The sequence below is a fragment of the Python bivittatus genome, unplaced genomic scaffold (assembly GCF_059951505.1).
Source record: "Python bivittatus isolate LINGU-HERP-01145 unplaced genomic scaffold, Pbiv_v1 ctg000220_np1212, whole genome shotgun sequence".
In the NCBI taxonomy this organism is placed as follows: domain Eukaryota; kingdom Metazoa; phylum Chordata; class Lepidosauria; order Squamata; family Pythonidae; genus Python; species Python bivittatus.
The window spans coordinates 36,524,871-36,548,988 of NW_028277048.1; the positions used below are offsets into that span (position 1 = coordinate 36,524,871).

At 42.1% G+C, this 24,118-nt stretch overlaps 2 protein-coding genes across 3 annotated transcripts in view; one reads left to right on the plus strand and one right to left on the minus strand.

Moving 5' to 3' along the window:
- Window positions 1-14,560, plus strand: part of MTNAP1 (mitochondrial nucleoid associated protein 1) — a 41,272-nt gene extending 26,712 nt beyond the window's left edge. The window contains exons 7-8 of one of the 2 annotated variants that reach the window (XM_088138342.1): window positions 4,511-4,691; window positions 13,559-14,560. The gene's annotated coding sequence lies outside the window, so the exon portion shown is untranslated. Of the gene's footprint in view, window positions 1-4,510; window positions 5,449-13,558 lie in introns of those variants that run through there. The other variant, XM_088138341.1, reaches the window with a different exon arrangement.
- On the minus strand, window positions 499-23,336 carry CDC42EP4 (CDC42 effector protein 4). Its single transcript, XM_007431576.4, has 2 exons — window positions 23,203-23,336; window positions 499-3,346 (listed from the first exon to the last, which is right to left on the minus strand). The coding sequence occupies exon 2, from the start codon at window positions 3,242-3,244 to the stop codon at window positions 2,219-2,221; it is 1,026 nt and encodes a 341-aa protein (XP_007431638.1). The 5' UTR covers window positions 3,245-3,346; window positions 23,203-23,336; the 3' UTR covers window positions 499-2,218.
- Window positions 23,337-24,118: the final 782 nt, after the last annotated feature.

Here is a 24,118-nt window from a genome sequence, read left to right on the forward strand (position 1 = left end):
TGCATGTACCCAGGATATGAGTACAGGAGCAAATTTCACAGAAGTGATATAATGAACCAAAGCATTTGCTATCCCAGGGTGTTATCCTTGGCACCAAAGGTTCTGATCAAGCTGGTAGGTAACTACAACCAGAACAAAACAAAAAGGGTAAAGAGGTATAAATAGAGAAGACTGTATTTAGGACCATCTCTCTAAAGGAGAAGGCAACATCACAGACCAGGGGATTGCTTTTCAGATTTTGTTGAACTTCTAGTTCCAATCAGTCCTAGCCAGCATAGCCAGAGCTGAGGGATGACGAAAGCTGTATTTAAATTACCGATCATCCAAATCTAGTATAACTGCTTCATAGATTTCTGGAGAAATTCATGGAAAGGATAAGGTTGCAGGAAACATGCAAGGTCAGAAAATGTACCACTGCACTTTAAATCTTATGATTGTCTTATGACTGTGCCATTCAGGAGTTTGTAACTAGCCAACTTTATATAATGAGAATGTTGAATCATCTGATACTGTTTTAATCCTTTACCCACAAACACACACAAAAAAATCCACATTTAAGATGATTTTTTTCTCACTATAGTTTAATTTCCTTGCATTTTAAAACAAACACTTCTGTTTTTAAAAAATCCTCCATCTGATGCATGGAACAAATACCTGTACATACACAACAAAGCCACATCCAAGGGAGACCACTCTAGTTTGGGCCAATCTAATACATATATAGAAAAAGATAAATCTAAAAAAATAAGAAAGCAATTTAGTGTTTAATGCCCAACAAAATGTGAAGGCCAGAAGAGAAAAACAACCCAAACCCTAAGCTCCGCCCCCCAAAATAAAATCCATCTATGAGATAGGAATGTCAGGAGCACCTCCCAAAGATGCTGGGGAGGCAGTTTCTGAAAACAGCTTCCAAGGGAAGGAACTCAGCAAAGCCTTCTCCACTGTTCCTGGAATGGGGAAAGCCAAGCTCTTTGTGCTTCAGTCAGCTCTGCTGATATAGTCTAAAGAAATAACAGCCAAGAAAGAATTAAGCCCTACCTGTTTGGGTTACTTTTGGGACTTACTTTTACATCAGAAGACATGCAAGTCAGTAGCGTTCACCCAATAGTCTCTCTCTGTCCTCATTCCCCTTAGGTTGCTCTAATGACATAAACAGTTCTTAGGACATCCCATCTTCTTACCCAGAGGAAAATTCTGGAGAGAGAATTAGCTAAGAGTTTTTTTGTTTAAACTTTCTCTTTAGTAACAGGTAGCCAGGCTGACCAACCTTGTTGGACATTCTTCTCTCAGCAGCCTTATGCATCTCCAATAGTGCTTTACTAGAAAGAGCCATGTGACCACTCTAAATGGTGACAAATTTTAGGAATGGGGAAGCTACAAATAGTCTGCTTCAAGCTATGTTAACATCTTTATTCTTTCCATCTATGGTTCCCCCAAGAACTAAGGGAAGGTCCTGCTGTAAGATGGCAGACAAGAGAGGTGTAATTCTCAATCTGTTTTCCAAAGAGTTGTCATTTGATTTTTTAAAAGAAATCTAGATGAGATTCCCAAAGGTGGTAAATCATTCCAGATGCCTGCCCACAAGGAAAAAACTCTTATAATCCAAATATGTAGATTTGAAGGAGCTGTTATTTCAAACTCCTACTTTTTTTTCCTTTCTGCAAACATACAACAACCTTCATACTTCTGCCAGGTCCAGAGTGGAATTCTCCTGGGCAATACAAAAGAAAAAAAATCTTACAAGCACTAGTACAAAGATAAAGGAAATATATATATATATATACGTATTAATAAAGGAACTAGTGCTTTTGAGCTTTGTCCTAGTATTCAACTCTATATTGCTTTAAACAGGCAAGTAGATAAGTTAACCAAGAGCTATCCTTTTAAAAAGAAGTTTGAATACACCGGAGTTGTGCTTGGAAACATTTTTCCAAATATCTTCAAGCAATGCACTTTAGGCATCCCTATGAACATAGGAATCAATTATTTTAAATGTAGAGAACACCATTTAAGTGTGATTTCCAGCTTGACCCTTACTATTCCCCCAAATGAGGAACAGGATTTTTTTTTTCCAGCAGCCTGTTTAAGAAAATAACCATGATGAAATCTGAAGCCTTAGAAGGCTGGTGAAAGCATGTAACACCTTTTTTCATATCATGCTGTTTATTCCAGATTCAGTTGCAATTTCTCCTTCAAATCAAAGGGAGTATACAGCTTTTTATACTCTTATCTCATCATCTTCCTCATCCATAAAGGAGAACTCCTTCTCTGGCTGTTTCACAGGGTTGTGCCTCCCATCATCAGGAGGACTGTGGCTCTGTCCTTTAGAGACTAAGCTACGCTGTTCCTCCCCCGCAGAGGCGCAGCTGGAGACTGAACTGCTGTCCATTGTTGTACGACTGGTGATGCTGCGAGCCGAGAGAGGACTATAAGTGGCCGCTCTGTGGCCATCATTTTGAATCAGAGAATCCAGGGCAAGTTTGCTTTCATGGCTAAACCGCTGGGCTCCTGATGTCTCAGTGGAGCCAACTTCCCTTTGGGGGTCCTCTGCTCCATGATAACCAGAGTCTTCTTGTTCCCACAAGTCCTTATCCATAATGCTCAAGACATCCCCTAACATGGAAGGCCCCAGATCAATATGGAAAGAAAGGATGGACTCAGCATGCTTCATGCCATAGCTGCCCTTGGAGATGACTAAGGGCAAATCGGTAATATCCCCAAAATCACGCTCTTCCAAGCCAGGGCTGTGGGGCTTGGAGTTGAGGACTGCAGCAGCACCATTCATGTGTTTCTCTTCAAGGGTATTCTCCTCAGGGGCTTTCTTCACAGGACTGGAGGAGAGGCTCTTGGGTAGCTGCTTCCCACTACTCTTGTCTGCTTCCTTCTCAGTGAGTTGGGGTAGGGACACCGCATTCTTCACAAAAATAGCGGAATCCCTGAGAGAGCCCAGCATGTCCCGCCGGTCACCACGTGTCACAGAATGAGACCGCTTGCTGCTGCGAAACTTTCGTGAGAGCAGGCCAGGTTTAGACGAGGACCCAGTCTCCTCTGTGGCCTCCTGTTCTCCCTCTCCACCCTTGCTATTGAGGAAGGAGGTATCTCCAAAGGCATCACCAGCCCGACCTACATGCATGGTGTGGCGGAAATCGCCAAGAGGAGCGCTGATCATCTCAGCTGTCAGATCAGCCCGAGACCGGCGTTTAGGATTAGCAGAGTTTGTCACCAGCTGCTTCAGAATGGGCATTTTTGTGAGAAGTGTGAACCTGGATTACAGATAGACCAATGTGTATTTCTGCAGTCCCACAGGAAGTCCTCAAACCTCTTCTGGCCTTCTAGTACTCCAAGCCTAAAACATTAAAAAAAAGGGAAATGTTAGATTGCAGCTGAAGAATGGAAATGCTGGCTCCATTTTTGTAACTCAATGAGAAGCAATTCCTCAAGTTTCTAACCCTTCACTTTTAACACTGGCAAGACTTTTTTGGAAAACTGATAGCTGAACATTCTTGGAAGGCCACTGTTCTCTCTCCCTGTGCTTTCTGCCATATATGAGAAACTGAGAAATGTTTTCAGAACTTCCTCCCTAAAAAAAGGGGCCTGGCTGATTACGCTTTGCAATGTGAACAAGACTACAGGGCTGTGGCTTCAAATCTCAGTGGCAGTGAGGACTCTGTATGTAATCATGATTCAACACAGACGTTAAATGATAACTCCCCACTCCCTTGCAGAAATTTGTTCCTTTCTTATTTACTTGGAAGTAAGTTTGCATGCTGTGTAGAACAGCCATCTGAGAGCAAATACAGATTTAAATGCCAGCCAGCTCCATGAAAAGAGAGCTGAGGTATATGCTTGCAACAGAACTGAAGAATCCCTAAGACATGGTTTTCTATCCTTCTCTCAGATGCAGAGTTTTGCTCATTCATGTCTGAAAACTCTCTCCATTGTTTGTATCTAATTTCCCCTGAAACATAAGTTTGGCTCATGGATCAGTATTTCCCCAAACTTTTGTGTCTAAAAGGGAACCTTACTCAATAAGATTTGGCTGCTACTGAGATCAATAATTTTGTCAGTACCTTTAGCCATCAATAGTTAAATTCCAAATATTGTTGATTTTTCAGAGATTTTGCTTCTGCCTTGCTCTGTGGACAAACTGGTTTTACAGATACCAGCTTTTTAAAAGTAGTACTAGGAAAATCCTGGAAGGGCTTTCTCTGCAGCCTGACCAGCAATCTTACAATAGATGTGTATCAGTTAGATAGCATGGGCTCCTATTGGATAATGCCAGTGACATAATTTGTGATGAGTAATATTTTCTCCACATACCATGCTTAGTGCAGCTGACAGCCTTTTATTGTGTTACACTCTCTCAGGATGGCAAAGGGTGCATGAAAAATGTTGGTTTATTCTACATACTAACTTCTTAAAACTGCTTCATTTTTTAAAATTTTGTAATATTTTTTAAAGATGTACTCTCCCCGTTCAATCTGTCTGTTTGTCTGTCTTTTTAAAAAAGGTGGTTTTCCATTGGAATGACAATGCCCAGAACAGAAATGTTGCTGACAGGAAATACAAACTTGCATCGAACAAGGAAAAGCATCTATAGTTGGGGAAAAAAAGTCCTCCTACATCTCAGTCCAATTCAAACTGTTAATAGCAAGCTATTGGTAGTGGATCAAACCTGCACCCCACCTGTAGTAAGTATCTCCAGTTCCACCAAAGCAGTTTATGCAGGGTGTCAATTATGGGCAGTCCAACTGACAAGAAACTATCCTATGCTTTTAAAAGATGGTAAGAAGGACGAGCAGATAGTAAAGATGTGATACAGCTTAGTATTTGGGAATTAAAATAACTTGCAAATTGAACTGTGACTTAAAAGTAAGCTTGCAAATAAGAACAAAGTCAATCCACAAGCCAAGTGGGTTTGTGAACAACATTATGCCACCAAACTTGTCTAGTGTCCTTTTTTCAGAAGGCAGGGAGAATGAAGTAGTGTGTGCTGAATTAGAGTCATTATACAAAGCATGTTATATAATAAGCCAAATAATCATTGTCTGAAACCAACATTCAGCAACACATTTAGCCAAAGATTGACCATTATCTTCCATCGTGCATATTAATAGCAGTCTTACACATCTATTCAGAACTATGTTCCACAGACCCTTCTTCCCAGATTAACGGCTATAGGAATGCATCCTAGGCAATATGGTTCAATACAATTCAGTCAAAATTCGTACTGCTATTTCTTTCGCCTTTTAATAATAAATATTTTCAATATTTGGTTCTTCCCACAAGCCTTGGGGTAGAATGTGAGGGAGAGTGTTTCCCCAGGGCACCGTGAGTTTCTATTGTAATTGTCTGGGGAGGTTTGCTGTTTTTATTGTCTTGTGAGACATCCAGAGTTATGGTTACAATCTGGGCAGCTATACAAGTCTAATAAATAAAATATACTTACAGGTAAAAAAACATTAAGTTCACTTAACTGGAATCTACAATCAAATTAGGAAAACATCTCTACTTTAGCCTTTATTAAGATGTGAGGGCTAAAAGCAAAGAAAATGACTGGAGAACAGTAGCACAAACCTGGAAGGAAAAAAAGTGGCAGCAAATTTCATTTCCCTACACATACCTACGTTATCACAAACTGAGCAAGTCAACAGCAATTTGACATGCCTGGTGAAGAAAGTGCATGTTACATTCCCCAACAAAAGAAATGGTTTGCCATTTTCGAACTCTGAGATTTTGAAGGGAACCCAAATTAATGGGAAGGAGATTTGAGAAGAGCAAAGAATATTGCCAGAAAAATAGAAGCTCTTCCCTTATTACTCATGTATTCCTGTTTTTGTTTTTTTTTAAGTGTATGCAGAACTGGAAAAAGACATAGCTACTAGCCATAAAAAGTTTTTGTTTTTTTTAAAAGAGCCAAATAGAGAGAGGCAAGTGACAATTTAAACTTTATAAAGAATGCATTCACTTTTTGTTAATGAAAGATGAGGAGCTATCAACCTACAAGATCCAGAATATACTTGGTCCTTCTCTAATAATTTGGTAATGTCAAGTCAAGATGCTGGTTATCCCCTTTAAAACCCTACATGGCACAGGTCCAGGTTATATGTGGAACTGTCTCCTCCTGAGGTTAATTGTTCACCCCATCAGGTCGAATAGAGTGGGCATGCTCCAGGTCCCTTCCCTTAAATATTGCCATCTAGTGGGACCATCTAGTGGGTAGGGACCTTTTATGTAGCAGCTCCTACCCTATGGAACACCCTTACTCCCAGGATCTGGCAGGCCCCCACACTTTTAGCCTTCTGGAAGGCCATACGGAGCTGGCTCTTCCCCCAGGCGCTGGGCTAGAATGAGATGGGAGCCTGGGGGTGGCTTGTTGGGGGCATCCCAAGAGGATGGATAAGGCAACAGATGTGTTATTTTTATGGTTTTTTATTGTTTTGTAGTTTCATTGTTATGAGCCACCCAGATGGACAGCTGTACAGGTAATCCTCACTTATTAACTGCTCATTCAGTGACCATTCAAAACTACAATGGCACTGAAAAAGGAGATTTATGACCAGTCCTCAAACTTGCGGCCATCAAAGTGTCCCGCAGTCATTTGCGACCTTCATAGCCAGCTTCCAACAAGCAAAGCCAATGGGGAAGTCAGCAGGAAGTCACAAGCCACATGACATTGTGCTTAATGACTGTGGGTGATTTGCTTCACAACTGCAGCCAGAACTGATGTCGTAAGTCAGGCACAGTCATGTGATGTTTCACTTTATGATCATGTCACTTACAATAGAGTTGCCAGTCCCAATTGCAGTCAATAAATGAAGACTACCTGTACAAATCTTTTAAACAAATAAATCCCCACTTTGTTGTAGCCAGAGCCAAACCTAAGTGGGAGAAAAGTTTTCATCCCTATCCAGCCAAATCACATCTTTTTCAGTCCTGAACGAATGTCTGAAACTAGTTAGCCAGACTGTGTCAGAATGCTGGTAGGATCACCCATGACACTGAAAGTGAGGCATCATGGATAGAGAACCTCTCTGTTAGAAGTGCACCTGGTTTATTTCTTGTTTTGATCAGCTATGCAGCTCTGAAACTGTCACACGCAATATGGTGAGCATCCCACATCTGAGGCAGGTATATTGCCATTCCCTCTCCTGAGTGATTTAGCTTGCCTGTAATTATGTCATTTTGTCAAATTGGCAATGGAGACATGACATGGCTGCATATATTATATAAGCATGCCCCATCTTACTTTAGCAGCAGCACTGAAGGTGTGCAAGAAAAAACTGTGGAAGTATGTGGTACCCTGGAACCCCCCCGACTGCTCTGAAATGTTCAGAGGTTTCTGTCCTCTTAACAAAGCTTGGAAGCAAGAAGACTGACCACTGAGAATCACTTTCAGTCATATTGTAATGGTCAGTGTAATGTGCCAGCTTCAGAACCTGAAAGCACTGCTTTCATTATTTGAGACTAAGTAAAGGTGTGCAAATGGGGGCGGGGGGGGAGTGGAAATCAAAACATGCTTTCATTTCCATTAAGATCACAATGCCATTTAAAACTTGAATTTCCTTAGGGGAAGGTGTAGAACTCAACATCTTAAGACACATCCACGTAATCATCTTGACAATAATACAGTTGTGGTCCATCACTGCTTTCTTCCAGGATGTTTTTTTTTTTTTAATTTCCCAATTCAGCTTTCCATCTAAATACTCACTAGATCCAACCGACTGTATTTAGCTTTTTCCAAGATCAACCAGGTTTAGCTAGGAGCTGCCACCTGCTGTGACCATAGGGGAAGAGAAATTCAAAACGGAATAAGCATGAAAGTAAATTTACAAGTTCAGAAAGATTTAAATTCAGCTTTAGCTCTCCTCCTCAGCTGAGAAAAGCAAGTCCTGCCAAGATGTTGCAGACTGGGATGGACAACTTCTGCAGCATGGACCGTCATACCTGCACCAGGACTTTAATCAGGGCAATGGGGATTCTGTGTAACTGTTCACAAGATATGTACTGGCAGGACTCAACTTCTGGAACATATTTCCTTTTGCTTCACTTAAAACTCAAGCTTCAGCCTGTTACAGAAGGAAGCTTGGGCTTATACAATACATGTCTAATACTTCGCGGGGCCTCAGAAATTAGACCTGGCAATGGGACAGGCTTTCCCAGTCACTGGGGAATAGAGCTTGAGAAAGATCTGTCCTTTTGTGACAAGCAGAATAAATCATGCAAAGTAAGCAACATTTAGGCACGGAACATCCTAGTATGTGTTGTTTGCTTAGCGTATGCAGGTTCCAGAATTTAACTTTCCTGACACAAATCACTGCCAGCCTCCACACATCAGAATATATATAGCTGAGATCATAATACTCTGGATTAAGACTACACAGTGGAAGGATTCGAGCTCTCTGTCACTGAATTTACTAAGCTAAGGAACCACAACTTTGGTTTTAGTCATACCCCCACTCTTGCTGTGGAAAATGCCTTCTACTATTTCAAAGACATTAAAGTTTTCAGCTTATCCTTGTTCCAACCATACAGTCCCTAGAGTAGTTTGATTAGCTTCTGATCTATCAACCATGCTTGATCACACATCTGTGGGCAGCATTAGATGAGCCATTGGGAGAAAAAATGCTCCTTTGCTTGACCATCTACCTTGCTGAACAATTTCCACTCTTCATGCTTCAACAATGGTAGTTTTGTTCCACTTAACACAGCAGTGAAAACACCAGGAACTTTGGGATGGTGCAAGGAAAAATATATTGAAAACCAATGAGACTTTTACAACTACAGTCCATTGTTGTCACGTTCAATGCCATCTTAATTCATCAGAGGAGAAGCTACATTGTGCAGCTATAAGGAATTCTGAACCTCCAAGCACTTGTAATTCTAGTCCATAACTATTTTGTGACCTGCATAAAGAAGAAGCAGGTTTGATGCAAGTTAACTAGGATAGAAGCACTATCCGATTTATCTTGTCAGTGGTGTTTTTGCATACATTTTCTGGCTTACTGTAATAGAAATTCTATCTTTTGATAAGAAAGAACCTGAAAATGTAGCTGGAACAATATGAGCTTTGGGTTAGGCAGTTACTAGGCAGGATGAGTATAGAAGAACACAACAGCTTTTTCTTCCTTCCCAGTAGATGTCAACCTCTGGTCCTATTTTGGAAAGAGGATTGGCTATCATTGGTATTTGCCAATTTTTATTACGTATACCAATTCCCTTTATTTAGAGACAACTCCAGCCACTGGCTCTCCTCATGAAAACTAGAAAGCCATTTTTATTACTGCCATTTGGTTTTCACCGCAAATCTTTCTGCTGGCCAGTCAAAAAGATGATGTAATCAAGATTTTCCAATGCAGAGGTAGTAATAGTGGGCGTAGCCTCTGTATGCAAGGCTGAAAGACTTTACTTAGAATCGATTGCTTCCTTAAACGTGAACTCAGGAGAAGCCCAAATGGAGTGTTTTAATGGCCTGCAGTAGCTTTGCTCTTCCCCATTAAAGTCAATAAAGCCAGAGGATATGCATATCTGGTTGGGATGGATCCAGAGCATTCACACCCACCAAAATAACCTGCCCTTAAGAGCAAGCTGACAGAGGGGAGAGAGTTACAGAAAGGACAGACTGTCTGGACCTTCTGCTGAGGCAGCATTTTGTGGTTCAGCCTGAGGTGATTCTTCAAAACAGAATCTCCCAGGGGGATAAATCTAGATACAGAGCAAGTCAGATCACTGGGTCGTGCATCACATATGCATCAATTCACAAGTACCTGATGCATTTACTATATTAGCCTTCCCCAACCCAGCCCTTGCCAGATGTGTTAGACTACAAATCCCCAAATCCTCAGCCAGGCACTGATGATTCTGGGTTGTAGTCCAGCACATCTGGCAAGGGCCAGACTGGGGAAGGCTGCACTATACAGAGGGGAAGGAGGATACTCAGGGTTTTTATCCAAATCCGGAATACTGTTTTGAGAAGATGAGTCCACAACTTCCCAAATAAGGATTTTATCACTAATCAATAAGTGATATACTGATTTACTGGTATAATCGAGACCAAAAGTCCTTTTTAGATCCATACTTAAAATAAATCGTAATATTGTTTACCAGCTTCGGTGCTCCACTGCAGAACAAGGAACACAATGTTTTTAAGTGGTTATAACTGATTAGTAAATGGCTTATAACATTCTGTTAATTCTTGATAGCATTAATACATATTAGAACTTTTTTGAACCCATATGATTTTATAGATTATGATGGAGACCAAACAAGCAATATACATGAATACTTGCATAATGCAATAATCACAACTATATTTTTAAGTTATTGTAATGGAAAGCAGGAGAGCCAGTTTGGTCTAGTGGTTAAGGCACCAGACTAGAAACCGGGAGACTGGGAGTTCTAGTTCCACCTGAGGCACAAAGCCAGCTGGGTGACCTTGGGCCAGTTACTTTCTCTCAGCCCTAGGAAGCAGGCAATGGCAACCCCCTTCTGAAATCTCAAAACTGCAAGGACTTGTCCAGACAGTCCACCGGAGTCAAGACACTTGAAAGTACGTGTGTACACACACACACACACAAAGGAAAGCAAGTGAGGGTTTTAGCTTATTTAAGAAACATTAATATACTATTTTTCAATGTCTTTGTTTTTTAAAGTGCCCCTGAAAAAGGTACATTTCTGAAATTCCTGAGACAGATTTTCTTCCCTGCCATTTGGGACTTCCTTTTTTTCCTCTTGGTTTTTAGTGCATGCCTTCCGAACCCCCACCCATTTTCGAAACACATCAACCACCATGAAACTATGCCTCAAATTAGAATCACCCATGGAGGACCAAATGAGTTACTCAGAGCAAAAATTATGCTAGCTAGGGTGAGTAGTAATAACATTCAGAAAGGGAAATCTCTCCCGGAAAGGGAAAATAAGCTTTCACTGTATTTGAATATTCACCCAGCATGCATGGCAAAATGGAGGAAAGGGGTAGCTACAGTCTGTAAGAAAATACTGTGGTCTGAGAACCTTAAGAAAGGTAATGCTGGTATTGTGATTCCTTAGATATCAGGTTTACAGTAAATATGAAGAGTCACCATTAGGCCAGGAATGCAGAACCTGTCCCTTGCTTCAAGGTAACACTCTAATAGTGTTTATCTGCAACATGGAGATACTGCAGATCATTTGAAATATGTTGCTTTATTTTACAGAAGTTGGACTGAAAAATATTGTCAAAAGTATTGGTGAAAATAGCTTAAAATATGGAACTTTACTACTGCCTAAAAATAAATCTGAACTGAAGAACAACCCCGCTGGATCAGAGGCCCTTTAGCCCAATATCCTGTTTCCCACAGTGGCAACCAGATGCCCCTGGGAAGTTCACAAGGATGTGAGCATGGGAACACTCTCTCCAACTGGTTTCCTCTGGCAACTGGCTTTCAGAAGCAGCTGCTCTCATGCAATCAAATCATGCAGCTGTAGAGGCCATGGATTTGTTCAGTCCTTTTTCAAAGTTGGTGGCCCTCTCTGTATCTTTTGGCAGCATATCCACAGCATAAGGACGTAGTGTATGATGTATTTCCTTTTGTTTGTCCTCAAACACCCATCAACTTCATTGGTTCTAGTATTATGAGAAATGAAGTAACTTTCTGTTCAGTTTCTCCACAACTTGCATCAATTTACTGGGTCCCCCTAGCTAACAAAATCTCAAACACTTATCTTTTTTTCCCCATAATTCTGGTGTCTTTTTCTTTGCATCTCCTTCCTTGTTATACACAATGCCTTTGAGATATGATGATCAGAACTCTACATAGTATTCCATTTTAGTGACATCATAGATTTATATAAAAGCTCCATTACATTGACAGTTTAGTTTTATTTTAACAATCACCACTATGAAACTTTCTGTAATACTTCGTACTCAGGAACAATAAATAAATTACAGTATCTTATAAGGAACTGAACATTTAAAGAACTGTCCAGCAGGAGCAATACTGGATTATCCTCAGTCATTTTAAAAAGATAAATAATTTAACTTATATCTAATGTACTCGTATTTTGTAAAAAGCCAGCAGGATGGGCTTAGATCAAAGACAACAGCAATAGTGCATCTGATAATCCCGTGTAATTTAAGTGCTGGTCCACTTACTACACTGCGTGCACAATTATTAGGCAAGTGAGTATTTTGACCATATCATAATTTTTATGCATATTTTCCACCTCCAAGCTGTATAAACCTGAATGCTTATTGGATATAAGCATATCAGGTGATGTGTATTTGTGTAATGAGGGAGGGTGTGGCCTAAGGAGATCAACACCCTATATCAAGGTGTGCATAATTATTAGGCAGCTTCTTTTCCTCAGGCAAAATGGGCCAAAAAAGAGATTTAACTGACTCTGAAAAGTCAAAAATTGTAAAAAGTCTTTCTGAGGGATGCAACACTCTTGAAATTGCTAAGATATTGGGGCGTGACCACAGAACCATCAAATGTTTTGTTGCAAATAGTCAACAGGGTCACAAGAAACATGTTGAGAAAAAAAGATGCAAATTAACTGCCAAAGATTTGAGAAGAATCAAACGTGAAGCTACCAGGAACCCATTATCCTCCAGTGCTGTCATATTCCAGAACTGCAACCTACCTGGAGTGCCCAAAGTACAAGGTGTTCAGTGTTCAGAGACATGGCCAAGGTAAGGAAGGCTGAAACTCAACCACCACTGAATAAGACACACAAGTTGAAACGGCAAGACTGGGCCAAGAAATATCTGAAGACAGATTTTTCAAAGGTTTTATGGACTGATGAGATGAGAGTGACTCTTGATGGACCAGATGGATGGGCCTGTGGCTGGATCGGTAACGGGTACAGAGCTCCACTTCGACTCAGACGCAAGGTGGAGGTGGGGTACTGGTATGGGCTGGTATTATTACAGATGAGCTAGTTGGACCTTTTCGGGTTGAAGATGGACTCAAAATCAACTCCCAAACCTACTGCCAGTTTTTAGAAGACACTTTCTTCAAGCAGTGGTACAGGAAAAAGTCTGCATCTTTCAAGAAGACCATGATGTTTATGCAGGACAATGCTCCATCGCATGCATCGAAGTACTCCACTGCGTGACTAGCCAAATAAATGAGTGAGATGGGGGAATTTTCATTTTTCATTTAGTTGCATAATAATTCTGCACACTAATAGTTGCCCAATAATTGTGCGCACATAGCTATGCTCCTAAGAAACCCAAAACCTCACTTTTACTTTCTTAAATATTCAGGTTTGAGGTTTATTAACATTTTGGATTGACTGAGAGCACTGTAGTTGTTCAATAATGAAATTCATCCTCAAAAATACAACTTGCCTAATAATTGTGCACGCAGTATACACAAATCCTTCAGCGTTATGATGACTTGAACTGCATCAAGTTAACACTCACCTGTATTAGGGACTAAAAATATCAATGGCTACAATTTCTGCCCATTTATTATTATTTACTTTCAAGAACATAGGAGATGACAATAGAGAACTGAAGTTTCTTATCTTACAGCAGCAGAATCTAATCATTGTCTTTCTTATTTCCTCCCAGCTACTTGGTTGTTCTTCCTCTGCTGAGTCCCACTTGCCTCTTCCAGCTAACAAAGTATACGTCCTCCTCTTCTAACAGCCTTGTTGAACATCTATTACACATGGTTGATGCTAACCCAAAAGTATATAATGATGTCTAAAATGGTTCTCGTGTATCCCAGTGCATCAGTATATCGCCACCATCCAACAAACTTTTATTCAATCCTAATTTACAGAATATCAGAGATTCCAAATCTACAAGTATTCAAATTCTAAATCTGAGTGCTGATTCTTCAACCATCTCCAGATAAAAACCACTAACCAACTGCTAAAAGACATATTGCTAGCACAATGTATTTGGAAATTATCAAGTGATTTTAAAAAACGTTGCAATAGCTAAGTTTTACATGTGTGTTTTTAATCACATTTGAATTAATTTTAGAACACATCTGTAATCTTCAAAAGAAAAGTATCTTAGCATCTATAATGAAATATACAGGAGTAATATTCTGGATGGATTGCACCCTCAAGGATCATTTGAAATAACTTCCTGGACTGGGAGGCCTTGCTCACAGTCACCCATGCCTTAGATTACTTCAATGAGCTCTATATGGGGCTGCCCTTGAAGACCACCTGGAAGCTGCAACTTGTCCAGAATGAAGCGGCACGTGCAGTTTTGGGTGTCCACAGTCCACCTGAGTAACACCACTGCTGCATGAGCTGCACTGGCTTCCAGTTGCTTTCTGGGTGCAATTCAAGGTGCTGGTTATCACCTTTAAAGTCCTACATGGTACAGGGCCAGGTTACTTGCAGGACCACCTCTCCCTGGGGGTATCTGCTCATCCTACTAGGTTAGATTCCAGGTTCCCTCCCTTAAACATTGCCATCTAATGGGACCTTAGAGGCACGGCTTCCCAGTGGCTGCTCCAGTCCTTTGGAACAGCCTCCCACTGGAGATCAGAGGGATCCCTACCCTTTTAGCCTTCCAGAGGGCTGTGAAGACCTAGCTCTTCCCCCAAGCATTTGGCTAGGAAGGGGCAGGGGTCATTGCACAAACCAGGTGGCCATATAAGTCCACTAAATAAATAAATAAAATAAACTTTAAAGCTTAGGGCCCAATTCTGCCCTGGCTTCTATAAATTTATAACTCTAGGATAGATTAGATTTTTGCATGGCTTTTTATCCTTATTAATAAGCTGGTGGTGCCTTCCTTTTCCAATCTATTGCCTTTCCCTTTTGAAAGAAATTCTTCTCTCTAGAAAATGCAAATCATGGAAGATGTTATTCACTACATTTAGAATTAAATTGACACCTTGAGAAGTTTTCATTAATATATGAGAAATAACAGGAAGAAAAAAGGGGGGGAAGAGAAAAGGGGGCCTGCTACATCCTTTAGCAACCAGTCTCATGATTAAAAGTAAAGCAAAATAGGAGGTCTTTTGTCCTTTTTTAAAAAAAATACAGGGGAAAAAATGGCAGTTGTTTCAGTTCTAGTTAGATATGAAGTTTAGCAAATCATATTCTAAAGTCAGCAAAGAAAAGCTTCCTTGAAAGCCAAACTATTTGAAATAATGTAAATAGATCAAATAGACCACGCATACAGGGTAGTGGTTTGATTTGCACAGATGGCCAGAGGGGACCCAAGGATGACACTTGCCCAAACAGTCTAACAGGATTAGCAAAAGTTGCTTCCAGAGGAATCATCTTACAGAACACAAAGACTATCCTCATGTTGTTTGGGCATATGTCACGGCACATTAATTTTGTCTAGCTTTCAGCAGTGATCATATCTGAATGTTCTATTAGAACTGAATACTTCACACATTCACTTTTTCAATTACACTGAAAATGCAATTTCTCCATTCCTTCATCTTCATTCTTAACATAAATTATTCCTTTAGCATACTACAAAACCACTTTTGGAGAAGCCATGTTTTGACACTGAATTGCTCGTACATACAAAGGTCCATTTATAGCCAAAATAAACATCTGAGCCATGGCAATGAAAGAGCTATCAGTGAGCCCTGGCAACAGTCACATCAGGCCACAGAGCATTCCCACATTATAGATTCATGTTGGGGGCCTGAGGCTCAGATGTACAAGTGTACGCACTTGGCATACAAAATGTGGCTCTATCTTTAGCATTCCCACTTAAAATTAACTGAGGAACCAGCACAGGAATAAAACCTTAACAAAATACTGGGCTGGGTGGACAGATGATCTGGTTTAGTGCACAGCAACATCAGACACTCGTATCCCAAAAGCATTTGGTATTTCTGTAGTGATTGTTCCAAGGAATTTGCATTCATTGTGCTAGATATTCACACACATGAAAATCGCAGCACTATTCTCCCCATACAATCAGCAAATTCATATCAGTGCCCTAAGATTTGTCTTTGCAGGACACCACATTCTCTACAGAATAAAGGGATTCTTGGAAGGGAAGAGTAGCCCTCTACATTTATTAACATAAAGGCATAATTCTTTTCTGAAGAGAAGCCCAGGCACTACATCTTCCCTCACTATAAACTTTCTCAAAATAAAGAGAATTCTTAGTTATGATCACTATGCCCAATATTAGTTCTTGTGTTTCCAGTCATCTGCACCACAACAAGCGCCATATCATCAGGAAGCCACTAAGCTCTGTGCCTCAGTTGAGGGGCTCATCAGCGATGCCTGGATCTTCCTGACAGCTATTTCCTATTGACCTGCAAGTAGGAATTTTAACCTGTACATAGCTTATCATTTCCTAGAGGTCAAGAGGAGAAAGACTGGGCCCACACACAAAGACAGGCAGATGCATAGTGGCAAGGAAACAGCAATGGGACTATTAAACTCACCCCCTCCCACAAGCCAAAACCAACTATATCAGAAGGAGTGGATTTTCAAGAATAAATACATCTGTCCCATCCTGTTCACAAGAAAGCACATCTGTGTAATCCTTGGTGTATAAGTAAATAACCTTAGGGAAGGGTTTACCTCCTCTTAGGTCAGATTTCTCCAATCAGAAACTAACTTTGCTATGCATTTGCTGTAATTCAGCAACTGAATGCATGACTAGCACTGGAACTGAGCCCAGAAGGGCCCAGGTGGAACACGTTGGATCACAAGGCAGCACTTTGGGGGATGAAAAGGTTACAGGAGCTGAGCTTTGATCAGTAAGCAGAACACAGATTAAACCTTCATTGGCCACAACCCTTCAAACAGTCCTCTAAAACAGCAGAGGGAGGGGATAACAGTGTTCTTTCTGTTGCCTTTTTTTAATATGCTGTATACTGCCAATTCCAGAATATTCTTATAGTAGGCCTCCCTTCTCTCTTCAGTACCCATAATTTAGGTAGGAATAGCTTTTATCTCATGGCAGGATCGTTAGTACTATCTAACTTTAGAAGACTGGTTCCAAGTGAGCCAGTGAACCTATTTCTTTTGATACAGATTTTGCTACACCTGCCTCTTTTCAAAGCCCAATGTTTCTTTAATTTGCTGGTCAGGGCCTGGATCATGACATCTACCCTTTGATCAAAATTTTTGCTGGTGAAAAAAATACCTGGACTCATTACAGCCACCTTCTAACATTACACTAGATTTTAACCAGCTTGTCCTGCAGGAATCTTCAGAAGACAGAAAAGACCAAAGGACCGAGCAGGTATGAAATACCCTCTCCTGAGAGGTTGAAGTGAAGATGGCAGTGAGAGCTACCCCAAGTACTACTAGAGGCTAGAATTTCAAAGGGACAAGCTATGCCAACAAACACTTCCGTTTCCTGATGGGTTAGTGGGAGAACTAAGGGGTGAAGCTGCTAGGCAGTGAAAGTTAAAACTATCCCTTTCTAGCTGCAAAACTAGCCATTTCGTCACAATTAATTCAGTAGAACCATGATCTAATTCATTGATTACAGATGTTTTAATTATATTGAAACTGTTTAATTAAGTTCTACCTCTATTGACATGAGGAAGTCTAGTTCCATTTTGAAGGTTCATGAGAAAAGTAATTTCCCTTTATTGAGAATGAATGGAGTAAAAATTCAATTATACCCCACCACAATGCAAGAAATGGCTGCATTTATTACCAGCTTCTCCATCCAAGCAGGAGAATATTTAATTTATTCTGATGATAATACACCAGAGTACAATAAAACACCTTCAAAAACTGCCAGGATGTAAATTTGCATTTATATCAGGAGGGAGGCCTTATAGATGGTATGGAGTTAAAAATTCACCTAACACTGTTCATGCTGGCTGGAGCTTATAGAAGCTGGAATCCTAAAATGCCAGTTTCTCCAACCCTGCTCTTCCAATTGTTTTCTTCTTGAGGGGAGGGGAGGGGGGGAAGGGCAACCTACTAATCATCTAATACAGCAATCATTAGTTTATTCAGACCAGAACAAAATTTTAGCCTAAAAAAAGTTTGAAAAATGCACTTATTTTTCCCCATCACTACATTTAATTATAAAATCTTAGAACTGTGTATAACCTTTTCACATCAGTGTGCCCGCAGTCAGTGTACACAAGTGTACACAGATTCACATCAGTGTGCTTGCAGTCAGCACAACAGCATCCGAGTACAGAATCCATGAATGTTGTTAATCCTGCAAATTAATCAAGGCACAAACCTTAAGTGATTTTTAGCTATCTATGCTTGAATTCAGTACTAGATGGAATTAATTAATCTGGAGAATCTTATCCATCTAAAAAAAAATCTCCACATTATGGTCTGGACAGGAAAGCTTCTAATGTTCCAAGTTGATTTCATCTTCTTCTGACTTCATGGATATGTCCATGCAGATTCTTTTTCCTGCAATGATACAAAAGCAGTTTGCATGCCTTTCTTCCAGCCTGGTTGTATCTGTACCAGAGCAGGTGGCAGCACTTTGCTGGCTTTGGGTGATCTCAAGAAAACTCAGCAGGTTTGGACCTGGCTTGTAATTGAATGGGAGCCCACTAGAAAATCCCTGGGCTATACATTAGACTGGGGAGTCGAAAAAGCATTCAGAATCCACCTGTTCTATCCCTGTGGGAGGCTTAGTCCCAAGGACAGAGAGAGTCATAAGAACTTTCTTGTTTAGAGTTTGTTTCTGTACCCTCACCCCAAAACTGGCACAGGGCAGGGCCAGGTCCTGGCAGGAGCTGAGGAGCCTCAGTCAAAGCCTCTCAAGTCGTGGGATGGCAGCATTTGCTGGAGCAAGCAGCTGGGGGGGGGGGTTACTTTTGATAAGGACCCAAACAACTGCACTGGTAACAAGCCACAGAATGTGCTGCTCAGCGAAGTGCTGCTATCGGCAGTGTCAGAGCCATTCGAAATGACCAACCCTCACAGCACAACCACGTGTGGAAAATTAGTATAGTGGCACTCTCACCTCTAGTTCAAATGGAAGCAACCAAGAGCAACCTAGGTTTTACTATCTCTCCTAGAGTTCAGTTGCCCATTGCTCATTATGCACATGTAATAAACCAATGTCGGAACTTAATTTAGCCCACTTCACCCAAGCTTTCCGAGGCAGCCCAGTTGTAGAAAAGCCTGCTTGGTCAACAAACCCCAGACCAAAGTCAGCCATGAAGGCAAACTTGGGGGATGGTGGAATTGTTCTAAAGGAGTCAAAGCTGAGGATTTCCAAATCAAATTAGGTTCATTCAGGATTAGATTTATTTTCATACCTTGCATAACAGCCAAGCATTGGCATAATCAAAGGCAGCATTTTTTAAATCAAAAGAAGCACAAGTAGACACACAGAAGGGCTGGGAAAATAGGGTAAGAGGGGAAAAAATTCCACTGCATTCAAGAAGGTAGGAATGCAAACGATCCACCTCCCTTACTCCTACTTTAGAAACCTCCACAAAGTTTTGTAGTACCAGATAGAGGCCAAGTTCATGGCATACTGAGCCACAGTTTGCCTAATCATGGTTTAACAAACCAACCACCATTGGCTTCACACAAGACACTAAACCATGCATCTTGGTTTATAAACTATGTTGACTGGGTTCATACACCACACTGAGTTAAAGACACGCAAACCAGTTTGGCATGGCATGCTATATAAACCAGCCAGTAAGAAACCTCCAGTTCACAGCCATGCTTATATACAACAATGGACACATTTTAACAGCATTCTGAAGAGTCACAACACAAAAGCACTGTATTCTTCCAGGAATAAGAAGATACTGTGTGTGTTTATGTGAAAGAGACACAGTCGGAAAGTATATATGAGCATTTGTGAGAGAAAGAAATTGAGTCCACATAGCATACTACATCATAATGCAGGTTATTTCATCTTGGCTTACAGCATTCCATGAATCCAACCACTATAGTGTCTAAACCATGGTTATGACTTAGTATATTGTATGAATCCATATAATTGTGGTTTAAGCAAACAGCTTTATAGATTACAGGTATATGGACTCAGTATCTGTATGGGTGTAAGTTAACACACTGCTGTTGTGTTGGCTCTATCATTAACTGTTTCTGCTCAAGCACGGGGACCACACCCATTGCTTGTCAGGAGCTCTGCACAGGAAGAAATTAGGTATCAACACCTATTCAAGGTCCTTATTCACTTAGTCTTTGCATAGCTATTTTCAGTAACCTATGCAAAAACCACCACTTAGAACAAAAGCCACACAGGCAGTCTCCAAAATTGCTTTTTGCCCTGAAGGGTAGCTAAGCTACTTTTAAACAAGTTGTCTGTACCTACTGGAAGGTCTAGCCACAAATATGTTGGGATTCCAACCTATTATCTAATTTGTATCTTGCTTTAAAGGCCACACTTCTACCCAGGTTCACTTTCCAGCATAAATAGCTAAAGGGAAAAAAAAGCTTCACAAGTATAAATGACTAAGTTGAAAGACCTGTTTCCTCTGCTGGGGAAGATGACTTTATTCCCAACTACTTAATACAATTACAAGAGCTACAAATTCCAAGTGAAGAGGCCAGAGTTAGCACAGATTGATGTTCCAGGTTTGAAGACAGGTACCTCTTGCTACCTATTGTAACTGAAGCTCTACTAAACGTTAACTTCTCCTTCAATGCTGGAAAACAATAGGATCACTGTTGCCAAGGAGAAACAAACCTATAGTATTCACCTAAAAGGAACACTACTTCTGTTCTCCCAAGTAATTTACTTTTCAAATGGGTGGTTTTTGTAGATTCATTGAGAAAATTGTAACAGAGGCAAATAAGTTTTTCTTTCCAATCTTCCTTTTTAGAAAGGCATCACCCAAAATTTAGGAACATGTTCCTTTTAGATAAATATGGTAATTTTCAGATGTGGATCTGAGATCAGCCATGGTTCTTTTCCCCCACCCCATTCAAAGCAATTGCCTTCATGAAGAGTTCTCAAAACTCACAATTTTGCAGCAGTTTTGTAAAACTTCAATTGGTCTATTCTCTCTACGGAACAAGCAAGCTTCCAAATACTAAATGGAGGAAACAATTCAGCCAAAGTTCCACCAGGGCAGCACACATCCCATGGAGTGGACTTTACTTCTGTGTAAGCATACATGTACTCAGGCAAAACTCTGAGAAAACTTAATGTAGTTATTTTAAGCACTTTTTTGTCAGGCATTAAAGGCACTTTTATAGGCACTTTTACCTATACCATGCCCCCAACGATTTAGATAGCAAAATTATGGAAAAGTGAGATAACACAACCCACTAATATTTAAACTGTTCATGAGCATCCTCTCCAAACCCAAAAAACTGCATGTGTGTGCATGCCTGAAGAAGCCCAGCTAAATAATTCATCACATCTAGGGGCTACTGGCCTAAACATCTGCCAAATCCTGTCACCAAACTGAAAAGAGCATCCTTTTTCCACACAGATCACATACTTCACCTTGCAAGCCAAGCACACTGCTTTACTTTCTAAGAGCTAAGAAAGAGCCTCTCAGAATCAGCCTCAAACATTCTGAGCACTGGTTAATGAGACAGGTTTATCCTTGTTTCTTGCAGGAGTGGGTCTCAAAGCTGCAAACAGAGCCACTCACAGAGAACTTGGCAAGGCAGCTTGAAATTTAAGCGAGGCAGAGGGAAGAGGAGTGTAACCCTAGCCGTTCCTTTTGTCCGGAATTCCAGTTCAGAGCTCTTTGTGAAGCCGAATTTCTTTCAATGCCGTGGAAGAGAGAGGCGGAATCCTCCTCGCTCACCAGGCACCTTGGAACAATCGAGGCTGCAATCCGAGCATGTTAAAAAGAAAAATGAACTGGGGGAGCGTGGGGGTGAATCTTACTTAGTTGCAAACAAGAAAGAGGCCTCTCAACTGCAGCTCTAAGACAAGTAGCTGATTACTAAGTGGACTTTTTGTTGATTTAATAAGGCCTGATAGCGCTGTCACGTTTCCAACTTTTGAAGCGGCTGCAGTGTCTAATCCTTCAGACGGCTCACTGCCCCCCTTTCTACTGGAGACAGAAAAAAAAGCTCAGGAAATGTCAGAACCAAACCACAGCTTTTCCTCGAGTTCAGCACAGACACCCCTCAGGGCTGTTTTCTCCTTTTCAAACCTGACCTCCGTTTCCAAAGGCATCAGAGTTCGGAAGGAATAATCTCCCTCCCCCTGGATCCACACAAGGCAGAAGCCCCCTCTCGCGTCCGCCAGTCAGCGAACAAGATCCCCCCTGCGGCGATCCACCCGGCCCCTACTGACGTGAAGAGATCATTTGTTGGGGCTCCTTTGTTTACATACGGCCAAGAGCTTCCCCCCCCCCCCGCTCCAAGTACATTTCTACCTTGGCAAATCCAAGGATTTATTCAAGGGCGCCCTGCCGTAACTCTCCCTGAGGCTCGCACTTCGCTCTCGGCGTACCACACACGCACCCAGCGAGCCGCAATCAAGCCGCTCCATCCATTCACAGGATCTTAAAGAGACACGCTCCGATTTTTTTTTCCTCGAGACAATGGGACAGCTGCTTCTTCCCGAAACAAATGAGCCAAAAGATACCTGCCGGTCCCGTCCCCCCCGGTTTTGCAAAGGCGACCCGAACTCGGCAAGGAACAGCCGCCACTTTTCCCAGCCTAGCTGAATGAAAACAAAGCGCCGCGATTCCGGACGCGCTTTCCGTCTGCTCCCCCCCCCCCACCGCTTTCCCCTGCCTCCTTGGGAAACTGTGCTGGGGGAGGGGGAATGGCCATCAAGGGGATGCTGACCATACACTCCCCGTCAAAGAGAGGAGCAGCCCCGGCTTTCAGTCTGCAGAGAGCGCACGGACCCCGCCTTCGCAGGAGCGGGTTTTAGATTTGCACCCGTGTTCCTGATGGGGGTCTAGGGGAGAGGAGGGCGAGCCCCTCGTTCTTACCCGCGCGCCTTCCCTCCCCACTCCCTCCTCTGCTTAGGCGCAGCCTAGACCTTCATCTCCGAGTAGGGAAGCCACGTTCAAAGGGATTAGAGGGCTGGAGCTAATCGGCAAGAAGCAGCGCTTCTCCCCCTCCCTTCCCCGCAAGGCTCGCCAGCAAAGAGACCTCGAGCAAGCCAGGAGAGCAGCCGGCGAAGAGCGTCCTCCCTTCCCCGCTTCTCCCCTCGCTGCCTCTAGAGGTGAGGGGCGAAAAGCCCCATCATTCCCAGCCGCCAGGGCGAGGCTACCTGCCCTGCTTCTCCCGCACACGCCCCTCTGGCGCCGGGTCTCGCGCCGCCCCGCCCCGCCGGCAGCCTCTGCCCCCCTCTCTCGACAGGGGCTCTACCTGTGGAGGAGCGAAGCAGCGCTGCTCTTGTCGCCGGCGCAGCAGCTGAGGGGCCCCTCCGCTCCCGCAGCGCCATCCCCTGCCCGCCTGCTCGCTCTCCGGCTTCCAACTGCTCAAATCGAATCTGTCCGGCCTCCCCTCCCTGCAGCCGCTTCTCGAGCAGTGACGTCATAGCGCTGGCAGCCCAATGGGCGGAGGCAACGTCAGCAGGCTAGCCCAGGCATCCTCCATTCAAAAGCGGAATGCTCGCTCCAGCCCTTCCCGGGGTCTCAGAGCCGAAGGCAGGCGAGGCGAGGCGAGGCGAGGCGGGGCGGGGCGCTGAGCGTCTCCCCCTCCCCGGTTCCTGCTGGGGGTTTCCCTGAGAAGGGGCTTTTTGCGTCCCTATTGCGGCAGGCCCCCTGCGGTGATGCCAACTCTGTGCCGTCATAATTAACGGGCCACTGATTTGAAGGAAAAATAAGTAACCCGACACGGGATTGCTAACCCGCTCCAAAGAGCAGGAACAAAAAAGAGCGCGCTGCTCCAAGCTATCTTGTATTTCCCTATCCAGAAGAAAACCCCATTGGACATCTGTATCTGAAAAAAAAAAGTGTCTTTCCAGCCCAATGTTTTAGGCTTTCTGTAATATTTAAAATGATTATAATTATGAATATGTATTGAGAAAGAACAGCACAGTAATCAAATCAAAATTACATTTTTAATTAAAATTAAAAGCTGATACATTGAATTAAAAATATTTGCTCTCTGGTACAACTTGTTTTTGCCTGAGAATTGCACTAGGTGAGGGCATCTCAAAAGGTGGGCAGGGCAGGATGGTAACTAAGCTTGTTTTAATTTGATTACATTTTATATTAATTAAAGATAGTTATCTGTCTCCAAATTGAGGTTGATTCCCAGTGACTTCCTGGCTGCATCT